The sequence below is a fragment of the Oryx dammah genome, unplaced genomic scaffold, assembly GCF_014754425.2.
Source record: "Oryx dammah isolate SB20612 unplaced genomic scaffold, SCBI_Odam_1.1 HiC_scaffold_29, whole genome shotgun sequence".
NCBI lineage: Eukaryota > Metazoa > Chordata > Mammalia > Artiodactyla > Bovidae > Oryx > Oryx dammah.
In genome coordinates, this window is record NW_024070213.1 from 96,168,491 (window position 1) to 96,186,697 (window position 18,207).

Consider the following 18,207-nt stretch of genomic DNA (forward strand, 5'->3'; position numbering starts at 1 on the left):
CTAAGGGGGTGATGGTGAACAGAGTCCTGAATAAACTGGGATAAAACTGAAGTAAAAAACAGTCTATCTGGCAAGTAAAAATGAAATATCTCCATTTTCTGACAACAAGAAAAGGAAATGAGAAAATAAACATGAGAACAAAGGAAAAAACACTGAGGTCCCAGAAGAGACACGGGCTAGAGAGGATATGATTAAATGCAACCTTCAAATCATCAGCTTTTGTTTCTTTTGCATTACAGTTTTCACTTAAACGTGGCATTGAACACAAATCTACGAAGAATAGCTGTACATTAGGATAGATTTTTAAAAAGAAAGCATTTACAGGTTTTCTTCAATACATACATATCTTAGCAAGTTAATATCAAATATTATGACTGTATGCTATTTTGATTAAAAAAAGCCATTACCTAGTCTTGATTTTGACTTTCAGACTTCCATTATATAGATTTACTAATTTTGAAATAAGTTAATAAAATACTGAGATTTAAAAATAGATAAATTGAAATAATGGTGAACTGAGTAAAATTTGGTGATATATTTCAGTAAGTACTACATAAGTGACCTAGATCAAAGAATAGTAGTCTGTTAAAGAGAAATTAGAGAGGATAAAGAGACAAAAAATGTGCATATTTATATTTCTCTAATGTCAATGAAATGTGCTAGGTAAATAAATTCCAAAAATGTTAAAAATTTTTTCATTAATTTAATTAGGAAATGAATAAGAAAACAAAAATTGAAAAGGTCTATTTTAGGGCAAGTTACATTAGCAGCAGTAACAAATAATTCAAAATCCCAATGGCTCAATGCAATAAGAAATTTATATCTTGCTGACATGGCTACCTAATGCAGGTCAAGGGGTTTACTGCCTTCCAAGTAATTATTCAGGGATTCAAACATCTTTCATGTTAGAACGTCACCATCTTCACCTTTGGACTTCAAAGTCACAGTGGATCTTCTGTTGACAGATTAAAGGGAAGAGAGAAAATCTGAAGAAAGAACGCTTGCTCTTCTGATTTGAACCAGACGTTGCACATGACCTTTTCTCCCTATCAGTTGGCCAGAACTAGCCACATGACCCAATCTAGAGTCTAAGAAAGTGGGAAACTGATTTAGAGCTGAATGCCCAAGAGAAAAATGAATATATGAAACTATCATAGCTTAAGCAGACTAGAGCTTCATTCTACATAAAAGCTTATTTCTTACAAAATTGAGAAAATTATAATCAATGCTGCTTGAATTTTACATTCTACCTACATCAGTGTTATGTGATATTTTTTACACTTGTCAGTTTCAGGAGAAAAACTGATTGGCTGCCAAGTGCTCTCATAAGGGAGCATGGCCTTGGTAGGGTGTTCAGCCTTCCCGTGTAGCAGCAGACCTACGTAATCAGTCATGGCCAGATATGATGGTAGGCTGATAAATGACACTAAAAAAAAAAAAAAAAAAATCACACGAGGCTTAAAATATGTACAAGGAAGTCCATTTATGAATTTATAATGTGAGGTCATTTCCACCGATGACAATGCTCACTTCTCCTATCCAGAGCTCCTCTTTCTTAGAATGAAGATATGTAAGAAGTTAGATTATTCAGCATAAATTTTTCTAGCTGAGTACAGAATCAGTAACTATTAAGGAAGTTGTGTAGTTTTATGACAATCATAATCAGATTTAAATCCTGGGCTGACTACATAGGAGCTGTGCAACCTCAGACAGCTTACTCAGCCCTCCCTCCTTCCATTCTCAGTTCACAGATCTATTAAATGTACACAACCATTGCGCCTTCCACAGAGGGCTGTTTTGAGAATTACAGGCAAATCAATGGAAAGAGTTTAACAGTTGTTCATATACAGAGTATTCAATCCATGCCCAATATTTTCATCTAGCTCATAGTGAGATCCAATGAATCCTCTCTTCTCCATTTTAGAGATGATATCTTTAGGTTCGATGAATTTACTGTTTCTCTCTTCCAAACAATGATGGCTACAATAACAAAATATCAGGGAAATATCACCTATTTCCCTGAACTCGATTTTTCTAGACTATCCTCTTCTTTAGTTTACTTGTGGGAGACCCGAGTTGTATCCCTGGGTCAAGAAGATCCCCTGGAGAAGGAAATGGCAACCCACTCCAGTTTTCTTGAGTGGAAAATCCCATGGGCGGAGGAGCCTGGCAGGCTACAGTCCCTGGGGTCACAAAGAGTCAGACACGACTGAGCGACTTCACTTTCCTCTCTTTGACTATATCACCATCACTAATGAGTCAAGAAACTGCTCCCAAGTTTGAGACAGTCTCTTCTCACTGATCAGATCTACATCATAAGAACAATCTAAAGTAACTTCAGTTTCCTGGGCTGGGAATCTCATTGTGACTCTATCCTGGACTCTATTTTAGCTATGAAAATCTGCATTATTCTTTTTCCAATAGGGTCAATTATATTTTCATTCTTGGATCAATGTTTAGAAAATATTAATGACAGGGGAAATGGACAGTTGACCATAGCTTAACTGTAATGCTTGGCATAGGCATTCAGTCTGGTTGATTAGATAATGATAAACACTGCCAAACCTTCCATCATTTATAAATTCATTCATTCATTTAGTGACCCTTTCATTCATTCATAAAGATAGGAATCGAACCCAAGTAATGATTTCCATCTCACATGTATTATATTTTCTTTCCATTCTTTCCATCTCACCGGTGTTACATTTTCATTGAGTTTTTCACCAGAAACTTAGTGCAGATTAAGCACAGAGATGAAAAATATTAAAATATCAAAAAACAAAATAGACTAGTTTTAATTAATTCAAACAATGCTTAAGAGGGGCAAAATGGTTTGTGACTACCCTGAACAGGTGTGAGTAGCATGCTCAACAACAGGTCTCTACTGAAAGAATCAGTGGCAAATAAGACAATTAGAAGAGGTGTGGCTGCTGTTTCTGAACATACTAATTATTCATATTTTTACTCTGAAATTAAGACAAATAAATTTAGGCTTAATGGTAGTAATTCAGTTGCACAGATCATTTAGATATACGTTTTGCTAGAGGGCAAATTGCTTTGATTAAAAGGATTTTGGGTTTTTTTTTTGTTGTTTAATATTATATTTCTTATTATTGGAGTACAGTTGATGACAGTGTTGTCTTAGTTTCAGGAGTATAGCAGAGTGAGTCAGTTATATTATATCTACTCTTTTTTAGATTATTTCCTCATGTAGCTCATTTCAGAGTATTGAGTAGAGTTCCCTGTGCTGTACAATAGATCCTTATTAGTTACATGTTTTTATATATTGTAGTGTATATATGTCAATCTCCCAATTTATCCCCCCTTTATGTTCAGTTCAGTTCAGTTCAGTTCAGTCGCTCAGTCGTGTCTGACTCTTTGTGACCCCATGAATCTCAGCACGCCAGGCCTCCCTGTCCATCACCATCTCCTGGAGTTCACTCAGACTCACGTCCATCGAGTCCGTGATGCCATCCAGCCATCTCATCCTGGGTCGTCCCCTTCTCCTCCTGCCCCCAATCCCTCCCAGCATCAGAGTCTTTTCCAATGTGTCAGCTCTTCGCATGAGGTGGCCAAAGTACTAGAGCTTCAGCTTTAGCATCATTCCTTCCAAAGAAATCCCAGGGTTGATCTCCTTCAGAAAGGACTGGTTGGATCTCCTTGCAGTCCAAGGGACCCTCAAGAGTCTTCTCCAACACCACAGTTCAAAAGCATCAATTCTTCGGTGCTCAGCCTTCTTTACAGTCCAACTCTCACATCCATACATGACCACTGGAAAAACCATAGCCTTGACTAGATGGACCTTAGTCAGCAAAGTAATATCTCTGCTTTTGAATATACTATCTAGGTTGGTCATAACTTTTCTTCCAAGGAGTATGCATCTTTTAATTTCATGGCTGCAGTCACCATCTGCAGTGATTTTGGAGCCCAAAAAAATAAAGTCTGACACTGTTTCTACTGTGTTTCCCCATCTATTTCCCATGAAGTGATGGGACCGGATGCCACGATCTTTGTTTTCTGAATGTTGAACTTTAAGCCAACTTTCTCACTCTCCTCTTTCACTTTCATCAAGAGGCTTTTTAGTTCCTCTTCACTTTCTGCCATAAGGGTGGTGTCATCTGCATATCCGAGGTTATTGAAATTTCTCCCGGCAATCTTGATTCCAGCTTGTGTTTCTTCCAGTCCAGCGTTTCTCATGATGTACTCTGCGTATAAGTTAAATAGGCATGGTGACAATATACAGCCTTGACGTACTCCTTTTCCTATTTGGAACCAGTCTGTTGTTCCATGTCCAGTTCTAACTGTTGCTTCCTGGCCTGCATACAGATTTCTCAAGAGGCAGGTTAGGTGGTCTGGTATTCCCATCTCTTTCAGAATTTTCCACGGTTTATTGTGATCCACACAGTCAAAGGCTTTGGCATAGTCAATAAAGCAGAAATAGATGTTTTTCTGGAACTCTCTTGCTTTTTTGATGATCCAGCGGATGTTGGCAATTTGATCTCTGGTTCCTCTGCCTTTTCTAAAACCAGCTTGAACATCAGGGAGTTCACAGTTCACGTATTGCTGAAGCCTGGCTTGGAGAATTTTGAGCATTACTTTACTTCTTTATGTTACTGTCACTTAAAATGGTGCTGGGTGCTTTCAGAGAAAGTTTCTTCCGTGGGCAGCTCTGCAGACTATTTTTTAAAAATAAATTTTATTGGAGTATAATTTCTTTACAATACTCTTAGTCTCTGCTATCCAACTAAATAAATCAGCTACATGTAAATGCATATCCCTTCCTTCTTGAACCTCCCTCCTACCCACCCTCATTCCACCCATCTAGGTCATCACAGAGCACTGAGCTAAGCTCCCTGCCTGCTGACTATTTGAGAATGAAGGTTTCAAATCTTTCACAGTTCTATTAATAACAATATAAACAAACACAGCCAGTAAAAGTCTGAGTACACATAATCTGGTTAAAAAAATGAATGTAACTGACTTTCTTTCCACTTAGAGTCCTTATTTCTCTAGGAGCAGAAACTTTATCTAAGCCACCTCAGGGTCACTTCAGCCCTGTTTTCTCAGAGATTGCATTGAGGTGTGGGGTTACCTCCATGGAATCAGGGCTGTGCTGCATGTGGAGGCCAAGGGATGGTGAGGACACTTATTGGTACCATTATCTCTTCAGTGTGACATTTGCAGAGACCTCATTGTGACTTCCCAAGTGGCTCAGTGATAAAGAATCAGCCTGACAATGCAGAAGAAGCAAGAGACATGGGTTCAAGCCCTGGGTCAGGAAGATCCCCTGGAGAAGGAAATGGAAACCCACTCCAGTATTCTTGCCTGGAAAATTTCATGGATAGAGGAGCCTGGCAGGCAACAACTCATTGGGTCTCAAAGAGTCAGACATGACTGAGTGACTAAGTTCAGCACTCTACCCAGCCTGTGGGCTATGCATCTGTAATCTCTGATAGAAATATACCTCTTTCATGGATATGGAAGGTACTTCTAAACACTGTCTGCTGGGGCATCAACTATCTACAGTTCCAAGGCCAGTAAACAAGAATATAGAATGAGAAAACCGATTAACCCAAAAATATTCCCTACTGGTACTGGGTCAAGAAGATAAGCACAAGAAGTAATGACACATGGGAATGACCTTGTATTGTGTCTTTAAATTTAGGGAAATATAATGATCAGATCCAAAGTCAACTCAGTAGGGAGAAGTTTGAATAAAATAAGAAGGTGAAATGAAAAAGAGGGGAGAAAAACTCCAAAAGAATAAATATTTGTATCAGAGGCTCAGTTATGTGTGCATTTAAAAAAGAGGGCAGGGGTATTTTCTGGCCGTTTATGTTTCTTCCCAAATTTAGGTTTCTGCAGCATTAAGCATAAAAGTCTGTTACTCGGAGAGCCAGGTGGTTAAGCTTCCCTGGCCTCATTTTCCTGCATGCATTGCCTCACCGCTTCATATCACGGTATGAAAATTGTTAAAGAGGAAAAGAATACAGAACCCTAAATCACTCCTATCCAATGGTGAGAATAAATGTGTCTGCAGGGCAAAAGGCTCTCCGGGCACAGTACTTTGAGGCTATAGTTCTGTAACTTTGCTGAACTGAAAATGCATTCCTTTTCGTCGGTCTTAAAAGCTGCTCAACATTCACATTTTATTAGCAAGGAAGCATGAACAAAACAGTTTTTGATAAACATAAAAGCTGTTTTGCCTCATTATATTGAATGACAACTGAGATCTTACAGCTTCACGTCAAATCAGTGGAAAAACAATTATCTGTAAAAAAAAAAAAAAGCATGCACAAACATTTTTCTACAAAGCTAAAGATTCAAGGCAACGTGTCTGGAATGTGTTTCTCCCTTTAGGCTGCCTCCATTCCATGAAACATCTGTCTCAATTTCCGTTCTTCCCAGAACCTCCTTTTGGTCTCTCTGCAAATCCATTCCTTCTGAAACTGCCTCCTTCTGACCCTGCAGATGGAAACCGTATGTTTCTCTGTTTAAGGAAGTGTGCTTCTCAGGCAGAGATTTCTGGACACGTTTTATAATATTTTCATGTATGGCTTCCTAATGCACCCAATATACTGTAATTTGCTTTACGTTTGCTTCATGCTTTAAATGCAGTAAAATAAGCTTTAATACCTGTGTTGATTTTTCTTAGCAAAATGTCTAAAACTAAGCATGGAGCTGTGAATTAGATACATTTTGGACAAGCAAATTTTTTTAATTATAATCAATAAATACTTGTTGATCACCTACTATGCTACAGCCTTGAGGTGCAAAGATAGAAGACCTAACTCAAAGTGTACCGTACAGAAAACCGATGGAATCAATACCATACAATGTAGGAAGGGCTGAAATGGAGAAACTACAGATGCACAGAAGGAGACACAATCCAGAAAAATACATTGACCAAAAAATAGTTTAGTTTCCTTTAAAGGGATAATTTTCATTTGTGAAGCAATGTATTCAAGTGCATAAAAGTGACCTGAAATCATAAGTCTATCGTAAAATTTTAAAATAATCTGAAACATCTATCTAAAATACTCAGAAAGTATCTAGTGTAATTATGTATTTATTTTACATATTTCATATTTCAAACATGAAAGTAATAGCTTGCATATCACGTTGACATTAAGTAAGTTAGAAAGTAATTTGTGTGTGTGTGTGTTTAATGAAAACAAATAAAGAAGGATTAAAAAAATCAAGGTGATAAAGGGAGACTTTGGAAATTCTAGGGTGCCCTGAAAAAACTAGTCCTCTAAGGATGATTCCTACATAAGCCTGTGAGCGGATGTAGTCACTCAGTTGTATTTGATTGCAACCCGTGGACTGTAGCCCACCAGGATCCTCTGTCCACAGGATTTTTCAGGCATGAATACTGGAGTGGGTTGCCATGCCCTCCTCCAGGGGATCTTCCTAACCTAGGGATGGAACTCAGGTCTCCTGTGTCTCCTGCTTGGCAGGTGGATTCTTTACCTCTGAGCCAGTTCCTACATGTTGACAACCAATTGTCTTAAGCAAATTTCTCACCCAAAGTTTCAAGGTCAGCAGGAAGTTAGGGTAGGGTGGTAGGGATTTACTTAGGGATACAAAGAAACAGGGGCTTCCCTAGTGGTTCCTGGTAAAGAATCGGCCTGCCAATGCAGGAGGCCCTGGTTCAATCTCTGGATCAGGAAGATCCCTTGAAGAGGGAAATGGCAACCCACTCCAGGTTTTTGCCTGGAAAATCCAATGGACAAAGGAGCTTGGTGGGTTACAGTCCATGGGGTTGCAAAAGAGTCCGACACAATTTACAAACTAAATAACAACAACAAAGAAACAGACACTGAGATAAGGGAAGAAAGTTGAGTAAGGGGTTCTTCTAAGTGCCAAACAGTGTTCTTAGAATCAAAAACTCACTACATAAAACATGGAAGTAAGAAGAGAAAATCAAGAATAATCTAAAATAGAAGCCATCTTTGACTAGGTTTTCAAATTTTATTAAAGTGCCTTGTATTGTCAAAGCTCTCAAGAAGGTCAATTTCAATATCCCAATATTATTGGTAATATTTGTTATTCAAATAATAGTGAAAACATGAGAAATGGCATTCCATGATCAAATCATGCAGTTTTCATACCTTTACATATTTTAGTTCAGCATAAAGGATAAAGGAAAGGAAAATGAAGTCTCTCAGTCGTGTCTGACTCTTTGCAACCCCTGGACTATAGCCTACCAGGCTCTTCCATCCAAAGAATTTTCCAAGCTAGAGTACTGGAGTGGGTTGCCTTTTACTTTTCAGTAAAAATGCAACGGAAGGAAGTGTAAGTCACTGTAAAAGAACAGAATATTTGAATTTAGAAAATCAAAGATTAAAAGGACTTGAAAATACACATCAATTTCTTATTGGGAGTAGAATTGGGGCTGCAGGAGGAAGGGGAATTTCGAATTTTACTCTCAGAATCTTTCACAATAAGGCATTCTTGCAACACTATGTATTAAAACAATAAACAAGGTTATTTTTAAACCTATGAAATAAACACACGCGGGTGTTTTAAAGAGCAATAAGACCAAAATTAAAAAGGCGCTGGAAACTATTACTAAGATTTGAGAAACAAAATTAATTAAAAACAAAACAGGAACCGCATGTGCCTTCCGAGGCAAGCAGGCGTCACACAGTGTTCAACTTCAGGACACCAGCGCCCTCTTGTGGCAAAGATGGATATATTCTTAAATTTGTGTCACGGCCGCAAAGGGTGATTGAGAAGGTTGCCTGATGAAATTCTGCTTCTTTTTTAGATTGAAATAGCGACAGTGATGCCTTCTGGAAACAGAGAGCTCCTCACTCCACCCCCACAGCCAGAGGAGGCGGAAGAGGAAGAGGAAGAGGAATCTACCCCCAGGCTGATCGATGGTTCTTCCCCACAGGAGCCTGAATTCACCGGGGTTCTGGGTCCACAGACCAATGAAGGTCAGGTCCATCAGGGCTAGACTGTAATGACGTTCACTTGTCTCTTTCTCAAAACTGCCAAGTTCCAACTCTGCAGGGACCCACATGACCCAAGGAGAGAGCTTTGGTAGAGGCTAGGTTTGAAGCAGGGGATACACGTGTATTTTGTGTTAAAATATAAAGCAGTTTTAATAATTCAGCTTTGGCATGATGGAAATGATCAAATAACCAAAGATCTGGGGTGAAAATATTTGTCTGGCATCATAAAGCTCAAAAAGCTTTGTGGTGGAATGCATTTCTAGACCAAAGGATACACTGTTAGCAAGATCCGAATCCATGGCTGAGAGATCACGTGCCAGCATTTCTAGGAGATAAGTGATGATGGTGAGAATAATGGTGCTGATAGTAATAATGTTTTCCATTGATTGAGCACACACTTTCTGGGGGCCATAATGCTCAGCATGTCACATTACCTCATGTGACTACTGCAACCTCCCTGTGAAGTTATTAGTATTCAGTTTTTTATATTATTACCTAGGAAACTATCTCAGAAAGGGTTGGAACTTCCCAGAGATCACTGAACATTAGTTTCACACATTGAGTTTTAAGCAAAGTTGTTCTGATTCTTGAGTGTGTTCTTAGTGGAAACCATGCTGCCTTTCCACTCAGTTCCAGGGGCAGAGAAAGGAAAAGGGAAGACAGGGTTCCATAATATTGGACTCCACTTTGTAGAACCTGAAAATTATGTAAATCAGGGCCTTTGGGGTGATAAAAGGAATTCCTGGTGCTCAATGTGAATCTACAGTTTGTCTATATTTCATGTTAGAATTTGTAAGTGTCAACCTTGGGAGGTATTCAAGTGGACTCACACTAGAATACTTTTACACACATGGAGAAAGTGTGTGCTTTAATGAAGGGGGCGCAGAAAAAAATGAATAGTTTCCATTGAGAAGGTTTACTTAGCATCGAATGTCTCTGTACTGTAAGTTCTGGATATACAAAACATCTTTAAATGACTACTATTTTCACAGATATTTCTGTCTAGTACAGAGAGACAGACATGTGAACCAACTTAGAGACAGTAGGTGTTAATAAAGGCAAAAGTCAGTACAGAACACACTGAGAGAAAGAAAAGAGAGGAAAGAGCATTCAGATCTCCACTTTCAGATTTGCTGGATATTCAGGCTTGAGCAAAGCATTCAATATTTTTTTGCCTTTGTTTCCTCATCTAGAAAATGGGGTAATCAGTAACAGATGTTACTTCATAGAGTTGTTGCAAGGATTAACCGAATAAATTTAGTGCCTGGCCCACAGTAAATATCATCAGTGGTAGTGATTCTCATTATTATTGATAGAAGAGAATTTTTTTTTTTTTTACTTACTGTCAACAAATTGTTCAGTGTATGATACATTAACTGTAGCCACTCTGTTGTAAGCAGATGTCTAGAACATAATTCATTTTACACACCTGAAACCATTTCCCACTCCCCCCAGTCCCTGGTAATCTCCAATGCACTCTCTGATTCTGAGTTTCTCACTATTCACTAAGCAGTCATATGAAAAGTTGTCTTCCGTGAAATGCTGCCAATATGCCTGTCACTAAAGTGTTTTATTGGAGAAGGCAACGGCAACTCACTCCAGTGCTCTTGCCTGGAGAATCCCAGGGATGGGGGAGCCTGGTGGGCTGCCGTCTATGGGGTCGCACAGAGTAGGACACGACTGAAGTGACTTAGCAGCAGCAGCGAAGCGTTTTATATTGTGTCTTTGAAGAGACACAACAGTACTAAGTATGTGCTAGTTATTATTATTTTCACAAACAGGCAAACTAAAATTCCAAATACCATGAAAGTGGTCCAAGATCATGGAAGTCATACGTAATGGTGCTGGAATGAAGACAGAAACCACTAAATCCTGCCTTTAATGAATACATTGTATTCTTCCCACACAGTCAACTTTCTGTGGGGTGATAGAACATGCTAAAAACAGAACCAGGGAAAAATAAATAAATAAATAAAAACAGAACCAGGGAGATACACACACAATGAGAAGGAATTGTGCATGCCCAGCAGAAAGTCCTCAAAACAGGGAAATTAAATATTTCTAGAACATTACTTACTTTTAAGTAATTTCAGAGCTTTCAAAAATTGACTGATTTGGAATTACCTGATGTGCCAAGATTAAGAGGAGTAGAATGCCCAATCTTTTGAAAAGCTCTAGTAAAACGTATGGCTCAATAATGTAAATTTTGAAACAATGCAAGAAAAACTATGACTTAAAAAATTTGTTTCTTAAAGGAGTCTAAGTAATGAAATTAAAAATTTAAATCACATTTTACTTTCCACAAAAGTAAAATCTAAACTTTAAAAATTAAATGTAAATTGTAAATTTAAGTCAAATAGTTTGGAAATATTTAAAACATTAAAAACTGAAACATTATTTGTTACTATAAATATCAATTTCTAGAAATAATACTCAGAAGCTACATTGAGTAGGCTTGAGTTATAAGTGGAAAAAAATGAATTAAAAACAATTGTTGTGACTATATATAATTACTCTAAGCAATTACTGCTAAATTAGCATGGTCATATATATAGAAGAAGGAAATGCTTTTCTTCTTGAAACTTTGTGATAAGTAGCAAATATTTATTTATAATAATTGGAGAAATTAGCAAGTATTAAGGAGAAGGAAATGGCAACCCACTCCAGTACTCTTGCCTGGAAAATCCCACTGACAGAGGAGCTTGGTGGGCTATAGTCCATGGGGTTAAGAAGAGTCAGACACAACTGAGTGACTTCACTTTTACTTTTCACTTTCATGCATTGGAGAAGGAAATGGCAACCCACTCCAGTGTTCTTGCCTGGAGGATCCCAAGGACAGGGGAGCCTGGTGGGCTGCCATCCACGGGGTTGCACAGAGTTGGACACGACTGAAGTGACTTAGCAGCAGCAGAAGCAAGTATTAAATATTTTATAGCTCTCCCTTAAATTTTTTTCCCAAACTTACATTCCTAAAATAGCTTTCATTCCTGAAGTTGTTATAAGTGATTTTTTTTTTCTATTTAATGACCTTGTTTTCTTGGGAATCCTAACTTTATAATTAAAATCACTAAAATCCACCTGCAATGCAGGAGACTTGGGTTCAATCCCTGGGTCAGGAAGAAGGAAATGGCAGCCCATTCCAGTATACTTGCCTAGAAAATTCCATGGACATTGGAGCCTAGTGGGCTACAGTCCATGGTGTTGCAAAGGGTCGAACATCACTTAACAACTAAACAACAACAACAATAAGACCTTAGTAGGTGAATTACTAATTCTTGATCTCAGACCATAAATGGATCCTTCAACAAGGGCAACCGAATGTCCCGATTTGCCTGGGAGCAAGGGATCCCAAGACACGAGGCTTCCAATGCTAAGATCAGCAAACTCTCAGCCAAATGAGGATCACCAAGCAATTCCAAGAAAGTCTTTCATCACTTTTTTCTTCTCTCATGGCTATTTTACTTTCTCCATCCATCTCACGTCTCACAACCATTCTCTTCTTCTCCCTAGACTCTTCAAACTCACCAGAGAGCTTAGCTTCCTCCTACACAAAGAAAATACAGTCTTCAGGTTAACGGCTCTTTGGTCTTTCTATTTTCAGACACATAATTTACCTACATCTATATCCACGCTATTGGAGAAGGAAATGGCAACCCACTCCAGTGTTCTTGCCTGGAGAACCCCAGGGACGAGGGAGCCTGGGGGGCTGCCGTCTCTTGGACATGACTGAGCGACTTCACTTTCACTTTTCACTTTCATGCATTGGAGAAGGAAATGGCAACCCACTCCAGTGTTCTTGCCTGGAGAACCCCAGGGACGAGGGAGCCTGGTGGCCTGCCATCTCTGGGGTCGCACAGAGTCAGACACGACTGAAGTGACTTAGCAGCAGCAGCAGCATATCCACACCATACGTGTTTTACCTACATTTCCATCTACATCCAGCAAATTTGGAAAACTCAGCAGTGGCCACAGGACTGGAAAAGGTCAGTTTTCATTCCAATCCAAAAAAAAAAAAAAAAGGCAATGACAAAGAATGCTCAAACTACCACACAATTGCACTCATCTCACACATTAGCAAAGTAATGCTCAAAATTCTCCAAGCCAGGCTTCAACAGTAGGTGAACTGAGAACTTCCAAATGTTCAAGCTGGATTTAGAAAAGGCAGAGGAACCAGAGATCAAATTGCCAACATCCACTGGATCAATGAAAAAGCAAAATAGTTCCAGAAAAACATCTACTTCTGCTTTATTGACTATGCCAAGGCTTTGACTGTGTGGACACCACAAACTGTGGAAAATTCCTAGAGATGGGAATACCAGACCACCTTACCTGCCTCCTTAGAAATCTGCATGCAGGTCAAGAAGCACCAGTTAGAAAGAAATCTGCATGCAGGTCAAGAAGCAACAGTTAGAACTGGACATGGAACAACAGACTGGTTCCAAGTAGGGGAAGGAGTTCGTCAAGGCTGTATACTGTCACCCTGTTTATTTAACTTATATGCAGAGTACATCATGAGAAACTCTGGGCTAGATGAAGCACAAGCTGGAATCAAGATTGCTGGGAGAAATATCAATAACATCACACCACCTTTATGGCAGAAAGTGAAGAGGAACTAAAGTGCCTCTTGATGAAAGTGAAAGAGGTGTGTGAAAAAGCTGGCTTGAAACTCAACATTCAAATAACTAAGATCATGGCCTGGCCCCATGGTGAGGAAACAATTAAAACAGTGACTGACGTTATTTTCTCGGACTCCAAAATCACTGCAGATGGTGACTGTGGCCATGAAATTGAAAGACGTTGCTTCTTGGAAGGAAAGTTATGACAAACCTAGACAGCATATTAAAAAGGAGAGGCATTACTTAGCTGACAAAGGTCTGTATAGTCAAAGCTATGGTTTTTCCAGTAGTCATGTAAGAATGAGAGAGCTGGACCATAAATAAAGCTGAGCACTGAAGAATTGATGCTTTTGAACTGTGGTGCTAGAGAAGACTGTTGAGAGTACCTTGGACTGTAAGGAGATCAAACCAGTCCAACCCAAAGGAAATCAGTCCTGAATATTCACTGGAAGGACTGATGCTGAAGTTGAAGTTCCAATACTTTGGCCACCTCCTGGGAAGAACTGACTCATTGGAAAAGAGTGTGATCCTGGGAGAGATTGAAGGCAGGAGAAGGGGACAACAGAAGATGAGATGGTTGGATGGCATCACCAACTTGATGGATGAGTTTGAGCATGCTCCAGGAATTGGTGACAGACAGGGAAGCTTGGTGTGCTGCAATCCATGGAGTTGCAGAGTCGGACACAACTGAGCAACTGAACTGACAGACATCCTCGCCTCTTCCCCTTCCTCCTGTTACAGCAGAGGAACTGTCTGTGCTCCCTCATGTGGGATGTAAATGCTTCCCACTGTGTTCTTGGCTCCATTTCCTGCTGCCCTCTCAGGATCCTTTTTATCTTCAGTCTCTCTCCCTTTGGATACTTTTCTTCAAATCTCTCCCACTTTAGTCCATTTCCTCATCATACACACTACAGATATGTTTTATAGTTATCACTATCTCTCTTTGCCTTTTCTTTACAGTCAAACATCTCAGAAACATTGTGTGTTCTGTGACTGTCTCCGCACCCCCTACATCCGCCTTCAGGGACTGTGATCTGGCTTCCAGCCTTATCACTCCACAGCTCTTACCGAAGTCTCCTTTAACCTCCACAAAAACTACTTCAAGAGACATTTTTCAGTCCTTAACTGATATCTCAGCAGATTTAGATTATTTTCTATTCCCTGTTCCTTGGAACTCTCTCTCCACTTGGCCTCCATAATACTGATCGTCTCTTATCCTTCTTTTCTTCTGACCATTGCTTCTCTATCTCCCTTAGAGGCTCTCTGTCCTCTATAAGACCAATAAGACCAATAAGCAGAGAGTGAAGGAGGGAGCTGTGTGTGTATGTGTGTGTGTGAGAGAGAGAGAGAGAGAGAGAGAAAATAAATTAATAAATGGAGATATAATTTGAATTTTTAGGGGGGTCTGTTGCCTTTTCTTGGAGAAGGAAATGGCAACCCACCCAGTGTTCTTGCCTGGAGAATCCCAGGGACAGGGGAGCCTGGTGGGCTGCCGTCAGTGGGGTCGCACAGAGTTGGACACAACTGAAGCGACTTAGCAGTAGCAGCAGCAGCAGTTGCCTTTTCTATCACATTATCATAGCCAAGCAAGCACCATCTTTTATCTTGATAACTCATTGCCCCTATGCCCATCTCACTCTGCCGCCCCCCATCCCCATCAATCAGTCTTCCAGCTCACCTTCAAGCAGGGTGATATCTTATCATGCAAATCTGATCCTGTAATACTCCTGCCCATCCTTAGGACGAGAGACCACCCGTGTAACACAGCCCGTAGGCCTGTGTGTTTTGTGTCCTACACATTCCGATGCTTCTGTGCTGTCGCTCCAGGCACTGCCTTTCAGTCCCCCCAGAGTGAAGGGGCCTGGTGTGTGCTGCGTCCTCAGCCTGCAGATCTCACTCACCTGAACAGTCAGGGCCTGCTCTTCCTGCAGATCTCAACTCAGTCATCACCTCCTCGAAGAACCATGACTCTCAGACTGGATCAAAGTCTCCTGTTTTATACTTCTATGATATTCCATGACATTTACCACAATCATCATTTTTTGTGTGTGTGATTAACATTTATCTTACACAGCAGATCATGAAACAGAACTGTGTCTTTGTGCTTACCACTGTTCCACCAGCTAACACAGTGCAATTTACATAGAATAGATTCAATAAATGCATATTGAGTGAATTAATATTAATGATAATTGCCCTACCCTTTCCCTTGATTTTATTTCAGTGGGGTGTGTAAATACTGAATGAAAGATCTAATAAAAATATTATACGTGATGTTTTAAATTTATAAAAGCCACAATCAATATTTACTTCTGAAAATAGAATTTTCAATAAACATAAAAGCAACAATCATGCAATATTCAGTAGATAATTTAAAAAAAATTTAAAACATTACAAAGACTATATTAATTATTAGGGCAGCCTGGGTTGTTATATGGAGAAGGCAACGGCACCCCACTCCAGTACTCTTGCCTGGAAAAATCTCATGGATAGAGGAGCCTGGTAGGCTGCAGTCCATGCTAAGGATCAGACACGACTGAGCGACTTCTCTTTCAATTTTCACTTTCATGCATTGGAGAGGGAAATGGCAACCCACTCCAGCGTTCTTGCCTGGAGAATCCCAGGGATGGGGGAGCCTGGTGGGCTGCCGTCTATGGGGTCGCACAGAATCAGACATGATTGAAGCGACTTAGCAGCAGCAGGGTTGTTATATTTGACTTTAGTATTTTATTTATAGGAAACTACATAAGATATTAAATGTGCCAGCATTGTCTATATGAGACTGTAATCTTGCTTAATAAACATTTGTAATTCCATTATTTGTTAGAAATTACTTGCTTCTTACATATATTATTTGCCTCTCTTTCAGACTTTCCAACCTGCCTTCTGTGTACTTGTATAAGTACCACCGTATACTGTGATGACCATGAACTTGATGCTATTCCTCCGCTGCCCAAGAACACAGCTTATTTCTATTCCCGTTTTAACAGAATTAAAAAGATCAACAAAAATGATTTTGCAAGCCTAAGTATGGATGCTGGCACTAATATCCTTCCCTTTTGTTTCTTAAATGTTTGCATTATAAAATGTTGGTACCAAAAATGAAACTTGAATATTAAAATATGTCTCAAAAATCAATTTTTACTTATTTGTATGCTTGAAGGTTTGTTTTAATTACAATAAGAAAGAATGATGAATCACTAAAGGTTGTTATGAAACTATATGGATTTCCCAAGTGGCATTAGTGGTAAAGAACCTGCCTGCCAATGCAGGAGACATAAGAAATGTGGGTTTGATCCCTGCGTAGAGAAGGTCCCCTGGAGGAAGCCATGGCAACCCACTCCAGTATTCTTGCCTGGAGAATCCCAATGACAATCCCTAGTCCATGAGGTCACAAAGCATCAGACATGATTGAAGTGACGTGACTTACGCACATGAAGCCATATAGTTGTTCATATTCTCAAACTATTTTCAAGTAGACAAAAATCACAAATAATGATATTTTATAGGCTAAAATTCATTATCACATTATCACAATAAGAGCATAAAGTCATGACCATATACTTAGTAGGATCTGGCTTGTTTGAATAGACTTCCATTGAAGCACAATTAAAAAAAAAAAGCAAATTGATGAATGCAAATCTAAATTCTGGCCAAAGTTGTTGCCAACTTTGAAAAAAACTTGGTATGTGTCTTCACCAAGTGTTTTAATTATTCAAAAATTTCTTTTTAATGCCTGTGTATTTTAATGCTAATGTATTTATTCCTGTTAGAAAATATAATAATCTGCCAGCACGGAGAAAAAATATTTTAAATAGTGAGATGCAGACAAAATTTATGAGGAATATAGGAAAAAGATCAATTATTTTAAATATAATGAAATATAATGGGTCAATTTCTTTGCAAAGGCTACACTTTCTTTGGAGTGCATAAATATGAATAGCATTTGGAAGAAATCCAGGTGGTTCAGTGGTAAGGAGCCTGCCTGCCAATACAGGAGACATAAGGTTCAGGGGTTCAATCCCTGGGTCAGGAAGCTCCCCTGAGGAGGGAATGGCAACCCACTCCAGTATTCCTGCCTGGAGAATCCCATGAAGAGAGGAGCCTAGAGGGCTATAGTCCATGAGGTCGCAGAGAGCCGGACATGACTGAGCAGCAGCAGTCGTCTATTAAATTTTTATAAAGTTGTTAGAAATAATTGTTGCATTAACTATTGCTGATTCATGTTTATATGTGGGAAATCTTTATATTTTTATGTGAGTGAAACATATTCAACTACTTCTCTCATTTTTTTTCCCAGATGATCTAAGAAGGATTGATCTGACATCAAACTTAATATCTGAGATTGATGAAGATGCATTCAGAAAGCTGCCTCAACTCCGAGAGCTTGTCCTGCGTGACAACAAAATTAGGCAGCTCCCAGAATTGCCAACCACTTTGAGATTTATTGATATCAGCAACAATAGACTTGGAAGGAAAGGAATAAAGCAAGAAGCATTTAAAGTGAGTTTTAAGTTTGAATATGAAATACTTTAATCTTCCTGTTCCCTTTGCTATCAGTGTCTAGACTTTTTATTTCCACAAAGGGATTCAATTTGATGAGACTTTTAATGCCTAAAATAAACTTT

The 18,207-nt window shown here is 39.2% G+C and overlaps 1 protein-coding gene across 1 annotated transcript in view; it reads left to right on the forward strand.

Moving 5' to 3' along the window:
* The window catches only part of EPYC (epiphycan), a 39,458-nt gene that overhangs the window by 16,973 nt on the left and 4,278 nt on the right, over positions 1-18,207 (forward strand). The window contains exons 2-4 of the mRNA XM_040234430.1: positions 8,774-8,945; positions 16,449-16,607; positions 17,880-18,082. Of these exons, the coding sequence (XP_040090364.1) occupies positions 8,774-8,945; positions 16,449-16,607; positions 17,880-18,082 (534 nt within the window). The remainder of the gene's footprint in view (positions 1-8,773; positions 8,946-16,448; positions 16,608-17,879; positions 18,083-18,207) is intronic.